This window comes from Lampetra fluviatilis, chromosome 36, assembly GCF_964198595.1.
Source record: "Lampetra fluviatilis chromosome 36, kcLamFluv1.1, whole genome shotgun sequence".
Classification (NCBI taxonomy): Eukaryota; Metazoa; Chordata; class Hyperoartia; order Petromyzontiformes; family Petromyzontidae; genus Lampetra; species Lampetra fluviatilis.
This window is the reverse complement of record NC_136310.1, coordinates 10,613,436-10,628,915: the sequence shown is the minus strand read 5'-3', so window position 1 is coordinate 10,628,915 and position 15,480 is coordinate 10,613,436. Positions and strand designations below refer to the sequence as shown.

General features: G+C 49.4%; 1 protein-coding gene across 3 annotated transcripts; it reads right to left on the bottom strand.

Moving 5' to 3' along the window:
• Positions 1 to 215: 215 nt before the first annotated feature.
• Positions 216 to 12,689, bottom strand: CDCA3 (cell division cycle associated 3). Of its 3 annotated transcripts, none has more exons than XM_078873466.1 (8): positions 12,479 to 12,689; positions 9,078 to 9,300; positions 8,352 to 8,562; positions 8,122 to 8,193; positions 7,341 to 7,536; positions 5,689 to 5,774; positions 3,058 to 3,248; positions 216 to 1,319 (listed from the first exon to the last, which is right to left on the bottom strand). In XM_078873466.1, exons 2-8 carry the CDS (start codon positions 9,213 to 9,215, stop codon positions 1,203 to 1,205), a joined length of 1,011 nt encoding a protein of 336 aa, XP_078729592.1. In that variant the 5' UTR covers positions 9,216 to 9,300; positions 12,479 to 12,689; the 3' UTR covers positions 216 to 1,202. The 3 variants fall into 3 exon arrangements, with proteins under 3 accessions (XP_078729592.1, XP_078729595.1, XP_078729594.1); XM_078873469.1 differs by having other exon boundaries at positions 7,341 to 7,491; XM_078873468.1 differs by having other exon boundaries at positions 9,078 to 9,241.
• Positions 12,690 to 15,480: the final 2,791 nt, after the last annotated feature.

The following is a 15,480-nucleotide window of genomic DNA, read 5'->3' as shown; positions in this document are numbered from 1 at the left end:
TGTACCTCTTTACACTTCACCATGCCCCCCCCCCCCCATCTTTTGTCGCAATTGTTACAGCATATCTTGTGAAGACCACGTCAGTCAAGCTGACCGAACGTTTAAACCAATATGGCGCCACACGTTTTCAAACCTCGTCACCCCACCACCACACTTGCCAGAGGCTTGAAAGCGCTGGCAGTGCATTTGGAGAGGAACCTGGAGCCGGACCGTAGTGTAACTTTTTAATGAACGCGGCATGGGAACTACCCGACAAATCACAACGCAGGCAATTAAATTTACTTTGGAGGTAGGGGGGGTGGGTTAATTGCTTTCGATTTGCACAAACACTTTATGCGAACGTTTCTTTTGGCCTTAACCCACTGTCCAAAAGGAATTGGGCCCAAGGTGAGAATGGGTGAAACAGGAATGGCCAACACCACGAGAACAAACGCAGCGGAACGAGACCATCCACATGAGCTGCAGGAAACCACGCGGAACTCAGAACAGAACTGATGATGACGGTGGCGTGATCGACGTCGCAGCCTACATGCCGGGCCGTCTCGGCGCGCTTTCTGTTGCATCTCATCCCTGTGCGCGCAAGGTGACTCGCCACCAGCGGGCATTAGTCCTGCCGGTACTAAGTGCAAGATCCCACTGGAGTAATTGCACGTAGAGTTTTCGGAAGTTGGAAAATGATAGACCCCCGATGTGCACATGCAACGGCCTGCTCTTGCCAACGACGTCAGGGGATCTTCAACATGCACAGTGAAGGAACTACACCGAGCGAACGAAATGGCACACACGTGGCAACATAAATGGGATGGAAGAGATTGAAGTTTGTGCGGATGGAATGAAACAACGACGGAACAATCCTGGCAGTGACGAGATGGAACGATGGTAAAGTACCTAGCGGGAGCAAGTGAGAGTCAAGATTTGAATGAGACAGAACACACGAGACGGTACAGATGGCGATGTTACGCGAGGACGAATTAGTCGATGCTCAAACAGGATTGTGGCGATTCATCCAAGCGCGGAGGGTGAATCGTCACGAAGTCTTAGAGGAAATTTCAAAGCCGAGTCTCAACTCCCGAGACTCGCGACTTTCCAAGAGGGTTCTGCTCAGGGGTGTTTGGCAAACTCCTCGTCGACCCAAGGCAATGGCAGTGGCTGCTGTTGTTGAGAATCTGCTTTGACGGCTTGCAGTAGCGGCGGCGGCATCTTCAGTCATCCAGAGCTCGGACGGAGCTGTTCTCCTTGTCACCGCCCATCACCCTCTCGTGCTTGCGCACGGCGCGAGCGGGCACGTGCAGCGCCTCACCGGAGCCTCCCTTGCGACCCTGGGTGGACAAACACACACACGCGCACATTACTACTGCGCCATGGAGATTCCAAACGAGACTCTCCTGGTTTCTTCAGTTCTCACCCAGTTAAACAAATAAACGTTACCACGTGTGAAGGTGTTCACTTCTCAATAGACAAAAATATACCCGCTTACCACTGGCACATCCGACCCGTGCTAGCGTGGGGCCCTCGCGGTACCGGAGGTTTTCCCCACTGTCTATTTGCTGTTCCGAGCCGGAAAACAAAACAACGTGATGAGCTGCTGGACTCATAGGACACCCGAATCTGGCAAGGGAGGCCAAGCAGGGCCAGGTAGGAATCAGAATATTTATTTGTACTGGAGGAATCCGATGAGCTATAAAGCTCTTTCACAGATGTTCAGGAGGGGCGGGTAAGAATGTTACAACAACAAACAATACAAAAACATGATAGTGGAAAGTACAAGAAAGGTAAACATCACCCAAACACAAACAAATAAAACTAAACCATGCCCATCCTACCAGGCAAAGCTCACCGAGGTATTCACTTATTTATCAGAAGCGACCTGGCCACAAATGATAGCTCAACAAAGTGGCTTATCATTTGGACATTTATAGCAGCGAAATGATCGAAATGATCGCAATGCATTCGACGTCAGTCGGCGCACTGCGAGGACACGGTGTTGCCGCGTCGCCTATGCGTGCCCTCGACTCGCCAATTGCTCGCAAACACGTCGGCGGCACGGCTTGGCTCCTGCAGTGGAAAAGCAGCTGGGTGTCTCCTATGCCGCGCACGGCAGAGGTCGCAATCGGGTACCCGATACCCGTACCCTACCCGATACCCGACTACCTGGCCGGGTACGGGTAGCCGTTTGCGACCCTGGTGCGGCCGGGTACGGGTAGCCGCACGTGACTCACCTCAACCAATGAGTGAGAAGGCCGTGAGTCACTGGTGAGTCACCGTTTGTCACTCATTTCCCAACGTCTTGTCTCTTCTCACAATTCAAGTTCCTAGAATCAACCCACCCGCGCCTGCAACATGGCTTCATCCCAGAGGTCGCAATCGGGTACCCGATACCCGTACTCTACCCAATACCCGGCTACCCGGACCCGACCCGGTATGGATACGGGTACCTGTTTGCGACTGGTGCGGCCGGGTACGGGTAAGGAATCAAAACCCGTTTGTGACCTCTGGCGCACGGCTGGCTCTGCTACGGCCCCGACACACGCTTTGTGTGGTGCAGTGGGGGGGAAAAGGCAATAGGGTCTTATAGGGAAAGAGAAAATAATGAAAATGATACAGATTAATTAATTCCCGGAGCACTTGTTTCAGGCTTATCAGGATGGCCAAGAGCAGTGGTTCTCAGTGCGGTCCCCGGAACCACCGGGGGTGGTCCGTGAGGCAAACGTATCTTGATCTGGACAATAATAACAATGCTTCGGACATTTATATTTTACTCATGATGTTTAATTAAAAAATGAAGTTAGGTAAACTGCCCTGGTTAAAATACCCTAACCCTAAGATCTAAATGCCCCTCTTTAAAAAAACAAACCTTATAGCTACATTTTTTTCTTAATTTTCCGGCAATATTAACCATGTTGCATGACTGGTATCAAGAGAGAGGTGAAACTGTTTTGTCACCAGGGTGCATCGGGCGATTGGTCCGCGGCCCAAGCAAGTTTGAGAATCCGTGGCCTCGAGGCGACCCTTCCCCCACCGCCTCGACATGACGACGCGGCACTGTGGGTTACTCGCCGTGACGGCCGGACGCTGGGGCTTGCCAGGAGAGTTGCGGTCGCACAGGGAGACGAGGTAGAGAGGCGGGCGCGGGGTCACGAGGGCGAGGGGCGAGCGCGGGGTCACCGACGAGTGGACCCCAAGGACCCGGGGGCCCACACGCTGCTTCAGCAACGGGCGCGACGGGGACACGGCCTTAAGTGGGCTCCCTGCTCACACGGTCATACATATTACACACACAGGTGCAGATGGTCATACATATAACACACACGGTCATATATATAACACATGCGTGCAGTCATACATATAACACACACAAGCGCACATGGTCATACATACGAGAACAATAACCACCATTTGCCACTAAGTGGCGGTGATGTGCATGTTAAGGCCACGTGAAGTGTTGAACGGCAGCTGGCAAGAGGTCATGGGACAGACCCAGAGGTGCCTTGGGTTGACTGACTGAGATGACTGGCAGATGCACCACCTGTGCCCCATACTGTGCCAACTTGCTGTGTCTTAGCCACTCGGAACTCTGCTCGTTGTTGTGAGCGTCGCTCCTCTCCCCTCTGCTGTTGCTGGAGGGCGACTGCCTCCAACTGCCCAGTAGCGTCCTTCACGAGCCTCCTCCAGAGCCCAATCTTGACACGGCTGGTATCAGTCATTGGCAAGTCCACTCAGCTCCACATCCTCTCGCACCACATTATTCCATCTCTTCTCTAGCCCGTGCCACACCCGTTTAGCCCCCTCGATCCGACCGAACAAGAGCTGTTTAGGCATGTGGTGGCTGGGCATGTGGGCTACATGACCCAGCCAAAGCAGCCTTGCCTGCAGGAGCTCAACAATGGGACTGTCCAGATCTTTCGAGGATTTGTGAGCTCCTCACACAATACATGCTGGTCAAACACAAGATGGATTGTAGGCAGGCCAGCCTAAATGTTTCTAACCGGTAAAGATGTTCTATTAGGGGGGGGGGTCCATGTTTCTAAAGCATAGAGAAGGGAGGGCATGACTGTGGCCGAGAAGACCCAAAGCTTCATGTGGAGGGACACACCAGGTAGCTAGCTTCTATACAGCGTTACGCAGCCAATGAAAAGATGCCACTCGACTAATTCGGAGTGAGACCTCTGCTGTCAAACCAGAGCCGGTCATGAGCAGACTGCCCAGGTATGGACACCTCTCCACAACTACCCCACCAATGAGGAGTTGAGGAGGTGGAGTGTTTTATGACACAAAATACCCAGACAGGTGCTTAATTTTGGAGGGGCTGACGGTAAGGCCCCACCTCTTAATAGCATGCTCCAAGTTCAGCAGCAGCACCTACGACTCCACTTCAGAGTGAGCAGCAATTACCAGATCATCAGCACACCAATAGAGAGCCATCCCTCGACCGCACCCAGGCATCCATCAGCCTCCCATTGTATCTGTACCAGATGGAAATTCATCCAGTACAGCCATGGAAAGCTTCTCAAACTACGTGGTCGAAATAGATGTTAAATAATGTAGGTGCCAGAGGACATCCCTGTCGCACCCCAAGGTTAACAGGGAATGGCTCTGACTTCCGGCCATGTAGCTTTACCCGACCACCATCATGAAGGTCCTTAATGATTGTGGGCAGTCAGGGACTCCGAAAGCATGAAGAACAACCCAGAGCCCAGGCCTATTGATGGTATCATAGGCCTTGACCAGGTCAATAAAGCAGAGATGTAGATGCTGGTGGAATTCTTTTCACCTCTGCTGTAGCAGACGGACAGAAAATATGATATCTGTGCAGGACCACCCTGGCCTGAAACCACATCGGGGCTCCGCAAGCCTCTCTTCAGCGTGCCTGGCAAGGCGATGTAGAATAATCCTTGCCAGTACCTTTCCCGGTACACTGAGGAGGGAGATGCCCCTGTAGTTTTTAAAGTCAGGGGGACCACCAGGGCATCCTTCAAATCCTGCGGAACCCACCCAGTGGTCCAGACTGTTATTATGATGTCAGGTAGGGCAGTCTGCACAGAAAAACCACCCTCCCTCAGCAGTTTGTGTGGGAGATCATCTCTGCCCAGCACTTTTCCTGGTCTTAGACTCTGGATTTCCTTCCGTACTTCAAAAGATGGCACTTCAGCCAGTCACTCATAGCGGGTTGACTACTTCTTACAATATTTGAGGCACAGCAGGCTCAGCAGAGTAATCCCCACTTTGCCCAATTATGTTTTCTGGGCTGAGGGATTTCCCCTCCCTCCAGACCTCACAGAAATGCTTAGCAAGTCTGCAAACTTGTGCCTGGGAGTTGGAGATCAGATCACCTTTCTTTCCCTTAAGTATGGCGATAGGCATGGCACTTCAAGTCACTTTTTTGATGGAATTAAAGTGATTTGTGATCGCGAGCGACTGAAGCAGACCCCATCTCCTCAGCAACTAGAACTTGGGTCGCCGGGTTCATAGTGCAGCGCACTAACCGCTACACTACCACTCCAGTCAAATTTACACAGTACAAAGACAAACATACACACAGACAAACACACAGGCACATGGACACATATGGTTTGTTGTGTGGTTAGGTGGTTATTTGTGTGGATGATTGCATGGTTGGGTGGGTTAGCTACGTGCGAGCGTGTGGTCAGAGTTGGCCGTGTGGTTAGCTGTGTGGGAGAGTGAACGCACCACAATAAATAGGCAACTCCGGCAGAACATTGATAGCGGCCTCGCACAGCGGAGAGCACTGCGCTGGGACGGGTGGCGTTTCCTCACTGTGGAAGAAACGCGTACGCACGCGTGAAGAACAAAGGCGACGAAGAAAAAGCTTGCACACGCATCGATTCCGCAACACTTGTTTTTGTTGTTTTTATTTCAACTCAACGCGAGCCCGGCTACACAGCACCGGTCACAGAACAAGAAGGGGGAAGAGCACAGATCCCGCCAGCAAAAGCCCGAGATCGACACGGCGGGGCTTGGTGGCGTAGTGGTGATGTCATCAGCTCAGGATGGGTGCCGTCAATCAGTCAGCTGGCGCCCCAGTATTTGATTTGTCTCGCACGGTCGCACCTCGGCTATTATATATCGCCACGATACATAGCCTAATTAAGTTAAAGTAAAATGTGAATGGAAGCACATTTTCATATAAATGTATTTCAACTGCGTTTTAAATAAGCGTTATTGTTCTTTCACAATAAAACAAAATAAATTAAATCACTATTTTATTTTATACATACGTGACTTTACCGAAAGAACCGAAGAGTATGGATCTCTGCAGTCACGAAAACTTCAAATCTAGATTGTTATTTTACACTTTTGTTGTTGTTGTTAAGGGGGCCCCCAACTCGTAACTTTGACCCTCCACGCTCGTTACGCCACTGGGGCTCACTGCCCCATCCAGGTGAGGAGCCTCTAGCAGAGCAGTGACCGTTTACATGGGGGGAGGGACAGCAAAAGGGAAGGGAGAAGATAACTAACTTAAAAGGGAAAACGGGAGAGGGGGAAGAGAGGGTGGGAGGGGGATTCTGCAACACTTTTTAACACGCATTTACCCTCGACAGTGTTTAATAAGCGATCGTTATTGAACGCGTATGTAGGGTGGACAACAAGAGGAAGATTAAAAGTGTACCATTCAGGAAAAATGGAAGGAACCGGAAAGAGAGGAAGAGCTAACAGAGAATGGCTTGACGATGACATAACGAGATTGGTGCCAGAAAGGTGTGGCGCTATTTGAGCATATTGGCACAAGACAAGAGAAAAATGGAAACAAATGACGAAATGTGGACTATCTGCCCATTATGATGAAGATTGAATTCGGGTTTGTAACAGTGCTCTATCCACTACCCGTACATGCAGATACAAACAAAGACAAAAGTCCCCCTATAAACTACACAGGCTGTTGGGGTAAGCGCTGTGAGCGAGCACATGTGAAGGTCGTCACGGCTCACGAGAAGGTGGTTAGCTCTAAGCCTGACAGTCTTTGTCTCCCCCAGTTGTAATATTTACACACCGCTCTAGGTTTTCATTTAAGGCTGAGACAACCTAGGAGAGGCCCAAAGACCGGTTCAGATATTCACCACTGTTATTGGGCATGAGTGGGAATCGAACTTGGTTCGCCGGGTTCGTAGTGTAATGTGCAAACCGCTAAACTACGGCTCGCCACGCACACACGCGCACACTAACATGTACACGCACACACGCGCACACTAACATGTACACGCACACACGCGCACACTAACATGTACACGCACACACGCGCACACTAACATGTACACGCACACACGCGCACACTAACATGTACACGCACACACGCGCACACTAACATGTACACGCACACACACCTGGGGCTTGGTGGGGGAGCTTGGGGAGCAGCCGGGGGGTCCAGCGGTTCCTGCTCCCTCATGGACAGCACCACCGGCGGGGCGGCAGTGGAGACGCGCAGAGCCACCTCCTCCAGTCTGTCGTCAGCCTCCTCCCTGGGTGTATCGCTCTCTGGGTGTGGCAGGGTAAGCAACGCCGTGCACTGGAGTTCGTGCTCTGTTAAAATGAGGGGTTCGTCAGGTGGAATCGGTAGCACTGACCGCGGAGGGCATTGACGGTGATTGTGATGATAAAGATGATACAGTTGATGATGATTGATTATCATTTAGATACCGCAGCTGATGATGCTTCTGCAGCTAGAGATGATGGATTAACACAATGACACTGCTAATGATGCAGCTGCTTGTGATGTCGATGATATTCACAGTGCTAGAACAGTTGCTAACACTGTAGATGATAACGATGCTGATGATGCACATGCTGTTGACATTGATGATGGTAATAGGCTCTCAATAACCCAGGAAAAACTCCAGTGAGTCAAAATAATTAGTCATACTTTTAAACTCCTATGAAGACTTACATATCTCGCTTTCCCGTTGAAGAATATTATCATCAATAAATTAAATAATTCTGAGGACAAACGCATTTTAGAAAGAATTACAGAATCCATGCGTTTGCATGATTTCTCTCCCATGTTTGTAAGCGCGTATATATGTTTGCACGTGGGAAACCGGAGTGCCCGGAGAAAACCCCATGCACAGGAGGGTGGGGAGAGTGTCTGGAACATCCGGAGCCAGGTACCTGGGGCCAAATCGGATGTGTTCAGACCGAGGAAGACAAGGTCCAGCTGCATGGCCAGGGCACTCGTTGCATCTGGAGGGACAACAATGAACACAGCCAACCGGGTTTGTAGCGCATACTATACTATACATACACAAGTACACCCATCAAGCCCACCACGCACACCCTTCACACACTGACCTACTACATACGCATGCACACCCTCTGCGCGCCGTGCCCCCAACACATACGTTGTGTGTGCTTTTCAGGCTCCAGGCGCAGCGGCGTTCTGTCAAACTCCTGCGAGGGAGAGCGCGGGTCATTGACCGCCGCCACGTGACCCTCCTCCTTGGGAGCCACCACCACCTCCTCCTCCTCCTCCTCATAATCCTCCTCCTCCTCTCCCGTGTCTCCCACAGAAAGTCTCTCGGGGCGTCTCTTCTCCTCCGAGTTGCTCCCCACCTGACCGACAGCACACACAAAAACCGGCGACACCGCTCCACTTTCTGGCAAAGGCAGGGGTCGGCAACCAAAATAAGAAGAGCCATTCTTTTTTATAACTCGGTAAAAAATACCCCTTTAATGTTTCAAGAGCCGCAATGCATACATGTAGAAGTTCTTTCGCACCATACATAGCCAACCGTGCTAATCGGAGGTGCGGGGGATGGACAACAAACTAAACACACTAAAAAAGTGTGAATGCGAGATGATAGTCCTTAATAAATAACGTCCCGAAGCAGTCCTTCAAAGAGCCGCATCGGGCTCTGGAGCAGCAGGTTGCCGACCCCTGAGCTAAGCGTTGAGAGCGTGAATGCAACAGCTCCTGTCCGTCTGTCCGGTGTTTGACATGCGGTTACCGGCAATGCCAAATAAATCCCGATTTTTAACAACCCTATATATGCTGCTAGTCAACTACACCCCCTTTGTCCCCTGCGAGTGCGACGTAAACCAGTGGCCTCCTCCCCCACGCCCCGTACCTCGATGGGTGTGCGCTCGATATCGCACGACGGGGAGCGTGGGTCCTCCAGCTGGCGCAGACGGCGCATGGCGGGCATGGCGATGGGTGTCTCGGGCACAGCAGCGGCGGCTCCGTCTTTGCTCTCGTGCAGACCCATGGCTCAGGGAGGGATGGATGGAACCACTCGAAGGGATGAGAAGGACGGCCGCGGCGTCAACAGCACGATTGATTTGCTTCACAGTCTTGCAGAAGACAGCAGAGAGAGAGAGAGACATTAATGGCTATGCTTTCATGGCCACTTAGCAAATTATTCTCTCGAGTTCAATTTGATCTCTCGCTGGGGCAATTTAAACAATGGGCAAGTTTCTTAAATAGCTTCCCCCCCCATCATCCCTGTTCATCCAGAAGTTATTACTGGGTAATCCCACTTCCTCCAATACGTCCGGCCAATGTGGAAGAGGATAAAATTCTCTCTTGAGCCCCATCTCGTGAAGGCCCCTTCTACCAGCAGTGACATGAGTGAGAAATTGCTGGGCTGTACCTTAACCTGTTAATAACAGACATACATTCGTTACACTTTTAAAGTCAGCAATTAGTAATAGTCTTACATATTAAAACGTGTATGCGTTGTTTTACGGGGCTGCATGGGAATGAACAGCGCACGGTGGCGAGATCTTAACTACCTCGCCTGGTATACAGGTCGTGGGTTCGATCCCGACCCTGACACCTATATATTTGGAGTTTGCATGTTCTCATCCGTGGTCGCTTGGATTTTTCTCTGGGTCCTCCTGTTTTCCCCTTCAGAATCAACATGCATTTAGAGTATTTGTCTGCTACAAATTTCCACATAAGCCACTTCGTTGAGCTATCATTTAGTTTGTTTTAAAATAATCCGTAGTGGCAATGTGCCTGTACTTTATTGCTGCCACCCTCGCACTCCCCACCTTCACCAACCTGCGCCGACGAGCGTGATTCTATTCTTGCGTATGCCAGGTGCAGGTCTACGTTCAGCAGCTAAACGTCAATGTTTGTGGTCTGCTGGCCACGACGAGAGGGGCTTCAGCAGAGAGAGAGAGTTCGTGCAGTTTGGCTGTTCCTCCTCGGTTGAAAGAGCTTACTGTATGGTTCGTAGTTTGGATTGCTTGGCTACAATCGCTACTGCGGCTTGTCCTTTAACGTATCTCTTCCCTATCAATGTGGACCAATGTCTCTCTACGAATCTCTATGTATCTCTACGAGTACGTATGTACCCATGGGTCTCTGAGTTTCTATCTCTGTGTGTCTCTATGGATTTACTAAATGGTCCAGTTTCAGTTGCATGAGCCACAAGCTCACATTCTGTGGTGAGATATGGATGGTCAAAGAAGCTCCAGTTTCTGCACGGCCTGTGTTGTTGGGTCCTCATTCTGCAGTGGACAAATTATACCTAACGATTGCCTTACGTGTTGTTGTCTCACGTGATTATGAGTGAATTATCGGGTCACAGCACTCCGAGCATGTATCAGTGCAGCTATGGGGCATACAACCAGTATGGTCTGCGCACCTAACTACCTCGCCTGCAATGAAGGAGGTCGTGGGTTCGATCCCAACCCCGACGCCTGCCTGTATATCTGGAATCTGCGTGTCTCTCTCCTCGTGGTCGCGTAGATTTTTCTCTGGGTCCTCTGGTTTTTCCCTCCATGTTTAGAATCAACATCACACGTTTCGAGTATTTGTCCGCTATAAATTTCCACGTGATAAGCCAATTTTGTTGAGCTATCATTTGTGGCCAGGGCGCTTCTGAAAAAGAGCTGTACAGTATATCTCAGTGGGCCTTACCCTGGTAAAAAAAATGTGTTTATCGTTTAGTTTACAACGGAGGAACAGAAACGTCTCTCCTGAAGCCATCTCGTTATTGGTCAGCAGACCATTGGCATTTAGCGCCTCAATATATTGCCGCTGTGATAATACGCAAAAGCATAGGATATACATAGATACTGACCCACAGAGATATTCAATGCAAGTCACAGGAGTGCGATTGGGGTTATGGAAACCCACATTATGGAGCGGATAGTAAGCGGAGGAAGAGCAACACGACACGAACTCTGCCACGCTCTCGCTCTCCCCTGAAGCCCTCTCGTCGTGACTAGCAGAACTCGACATTGGCATCTATCTCCTGAACATACTCTACCATCATACACGCGAGGACAGGTTCAGAACAACTGTGTTCAGAACGCAGTTGTTGTCATCATGAGACGTTTGTTGGCAGTATCAAAAAGGTCCCACGATATAGCTGCCCATCTCAAGGTATAAATGCTCTCATAGTGCATTGTTCGCCTTGGTCTGACACCGCTGGTGAGACGAGGCCATAGAGAAGGATGTCTCTGGTGTAGGGCAATCAGTTCCAACGACAATGCCATATTATTATCAGAGCATGCTTTGATAATTGTTTTTTTACCCTTTTATCTGGCAACAAAACTGACACCTTTTTTTACAAGGAGTCATGTTTGCATAGACCACAATACCTGCAGTCGCAAGGCAAACAAAAAACATAACTCTGATAATGTATGCACTGCCCTTACAAGGGTCTATGCAAACATGACTCCTTGTAAAAAAGGTGTCAGTTTTGTTACCGGATAAAAGGGTAAAAAACCAATGATCATATTTTTTCTTCTGGCAAATGAGGTTCCAATGGTGTAGAGCATGCTTTGTTTGTACGTTCATCACAAGTACTGTGTGTGGCTAATGCGAATTCAATTCCTTGCGAAAGGTATCTATTTGGTGTTTAAACATCTTAACACAACTCCTGTTGCATTGCCAGAAAAGTAAAAACCTATTTTTCAAACTTTTAACACTGGCAAAAAGGTCCCATGATATAGCTGCTCTGATAGGACTTGGTGCTGTTCGTCTTGTGGCTCTTTGGTCTGACACTGGTGGTGAGACTCGACCATGAAGAAGGCTGCTGTCTCTGGCGTAGGGCAATCAGTTTCAAAGACAATGCAGATATTATTATCAGATAAATGTTTGAATATCTTAAAACAACTCCTGTCGTCAGTTTAACACGTAGTAGGCTTTCACGACCAACATTATTCATAATTAAGGTTTTTCTGGGTTAGATCGCGTAAGTATAATACACTTACGCGATCTAACCCAACAAACTTTCTTACCTCCTGTTGTATTGCCATAAAGGGTAAACACTGATTATTATTATATCTTCACTTAAAGCTTCCGTGAAGAATACTTATTATTAATTTAAAGCTGTTGTTGTACAGAACCTACCTTAAGCACATTATCGGTTGACGCTCATACTGCTTCCCTTGGCAGTGGTGCACAAACAACAATAACAACCGACACGCGTTCGTCAGCACCCACTGTGGCGTCGATATGAAATGTACAAATATAACAGGCGACGACGTTTCGGGCGAATGTCCCGTTGCCTACCTCAGCGTGGGAAGAGCACCCGCGGCACGGACTGATCTCGGCTCTCACAGCGGGTGGGCGGGTGCTCCAGGTCTCATTACCACGACGTTCCGCTATATATGTGTGTGTATGTAGAAATAGAGACTATAATTGTAGAATAAAACTGTTTAACTTTAAAACCTGAGGCGACTCTGGCCTCCCGCAAATTCAAAACGCAGCGCCAACGGCTCTGACATCACCACCCCCACCACCAGCCAATCAGACGCGAGGACGAGGGGGGAGGTCGCTACCGACGTTGCGATTGGTCAAGCGCAGTCGTGACATCTTCAAGGTCAACCCCCCCAGCCCACGGTGGCTCGGTAGTGACGTCATTCGATAAATATGCATTCGTTACGCGGTGTGGGCGCTCTCTCATTGGTCCGTTTGAAATAACGTTCGCCGGGAGTGACGTCAAACCTTTGCCCGCGCTCGCTGCGTCGGCGACGTCACGTCAATTTGAACGCTGTAAAATGACGTCACGCGCCCCGTCGCTTTAATTGACAATGACGCGCGAAAACAAGTAGTCGTCGGTGACGTCACGTTATTTAAACCTCGCTTTAATTGCCACTGGTGCGCTTATGCAAGTCAGGATCGGGGACGTCACGTAATTTGAACTCAATAAATGACGTCACGCCCTCGGTCGCTTTAATTGACATTGGCACGCGATAGACAAGTATGCGGCAGTGACGCCACGTAATTTAAACGCTATCAAAAACGTCACGCACCCGTCGCTATAAATTGCCACTAGCGTTTCTGCAAGTCAGATTGTTCTAAGTTAATTATTTGTCTAAAGTTGATTGTTGTTGTTGTTCAAACAACTTCGACTTTACACGTAGGTTCTTTATTAGCAAACAACTTCAGTGGTATTCGCTGCGGGGCGGTTCGCCGCCTGTTGCCAAGGGTACCGGCGGTTCGAACCCAGGTGGCCGCCCGCGTTAATACTGCGGCTGTGTTAATGACGATGATGCTCCTCTGTTGTCCACAATAGAGGCTTTTTTTGAGATAGATCGCGTAGATATAAATGTGTCGTTAAACCCGCCACCACCCGACACGGCCAATCAGTAAGGTTTGTCACGTAAACAAAACGTGTCGATTCGTTACTAGTACAGCACTAGTGTATAATGTAGTATACTAGTACAGCACTAACCGGCTGTGTGTTGGAGAACAAAACCACAACATTTACAATCTGAGCACGACGTTTCGCCAGTAATTACAAGCGGCATCATCAGGCGGACAGCCAGATTTGTGGAAAATTCCTCCTGTTTCGTTCCTGAAATGGAGGGATAGATGTGATGATGTGACTTTATTAACGAATGCATATACATTACAATGGGTAGCCATTGTCGGCTGGGTTATTCATATGGCAATCATCGTGCATTACGCATGCGCATTATGCATGCACATTATGCTTGTATCTCCTGTATATATTTATAAGGCGCCTGTCATCGAGCATATCAAAGCTCTCGACAACACACAGCAACAGACGCAATAACACATTTTTAAAAACACATTACGTAATTTGTGAAATTAACCAATTATTACCATAAACAATATACGACTGTGACGTTAAAGATCCCGTGGCTTCATTCGCAAGAGCAGACCATTGTGTGTAAGGGTCAGGGTCAACATTTGCCAAGTAAGAAAAGTTAAACCGCATACAGAAACAGACACTCAGATAAAAACGTAACAAAATAACTCGTGAAACTGAAAACAATTACTAACCATAAATAATACGTTAAAGACCCTGTGAGGTCATGCGGAAGAGATAGGCCATTGCGTGCCATGGTCAGGGTCAAAATTGGCTAAATTAGAAAAAATGCACCTCATACAAATCAAGCAATACAACAGCTCACGCCGCTCCTGAACCCAAACACTCAATTGTATACTCATACCAATTCAACTGCCATTCGACACGAAGTAACATGACCACGGCACTTTGTGCCAGGCTAGGTGCACCTTGAGGCCACGTGAAGTGTCGAAGGCTCGCCGGCAGGAGGTCACGGGGCAGACCCAGGTGCCATGAGCTGGCTGACTGAGATGACCGGTTGATGCCAACTCGCTGTATTTTATCCGCCCGGCGCTCCACTCGTTGTTGTGAGCGTCGCTCCTCTTGCCCTCCGCTGTTGTTGGAGGGCGACTCCCTCCAACTGCCCAGCAGCAGCAGCAGCGTCCTTCACGAGCCTCCTCCATAGAGGCCGATCTTGACACCGCTGGCGTCAGTCGTTGACAAGTCCACTCAGCTCCACATCCTCCCGTATCACATCAGCTCCATCTCTTCTCCAGCTCGTGCCGTGCCCATTTAACCCCTCTATGCGGCCAAACAGAAGCTGGTGGCTAGGCATGCGGGCTTCGTGACCCAGCCAACAACCACACACAAACCGTGGGGTTGGACAGATCGTTCCCATTTGCAGCGCCACACCTCTGGAAACGACCTCCAGAAGCAATCCGGCACACTCGACTCCATCACGAACATTGAAGTTACAATTCGGCAACACACATCTGTTTTTCACTTGAACACAACAACTAACTCACGGCCAAAACTTGCTTGAAGAATTTTTGAAAACATTTTAAACAACGGTGGACAGTATGTAAACATATTTTAGTTTTCTCTCATAATTTAGAATGTTCTGATGTTATGTTGTGTTTTAATGTGCCGGAAAGGCGCCACCGATGTAAACAAAAATAAAATTGACTTGACAGCAACCATCCTACTGCGAGAAACTTGTCGGGAACCTCCTGAAACAGTCATGAAAATCGGTGAGGGATCCCTTGTGGAAAGAAGCGTCATAAATACATAAATATCGCTGTACTCTGCTTCAACGTCTGTGCTCACTCACCACGAACACTCAAATCAGCCCCGAAAACTGCATGCGGGCGCGAGACAGGTCCTCAGCCAGCAGTGGATTGACCATGGCTGATGATATTGGTGATGGCTTGGGGAGGAAGCTCTCCCTCCAGCGGTGGGATTTGTCGGGCCGTACGTG

Coding starts and splice junctions, on each gene's coding strand:
- CDCA3 (XM_078873466.1), bottom strand. CDS start 9,215: ATGGGTCTGCACGAGAGCAAAGACGGAGCCGCCGCTGCTGTGCCCGAG. Junction 5,775..7,340: donor GCTCCCCCACCAAGCCCCAG/GTGTGTGTGCGT, acceptor TTTCTTCCACAG/TGAGGAAACGCCACCCGTCC. Junction 1,320..3,057: donor CCCAGCGTCCGGCCGTCACG/GCGAGTAACCCA, acceptor TTGTCCACCCAG/GGTCGCAAGGGAGGCTCCGG.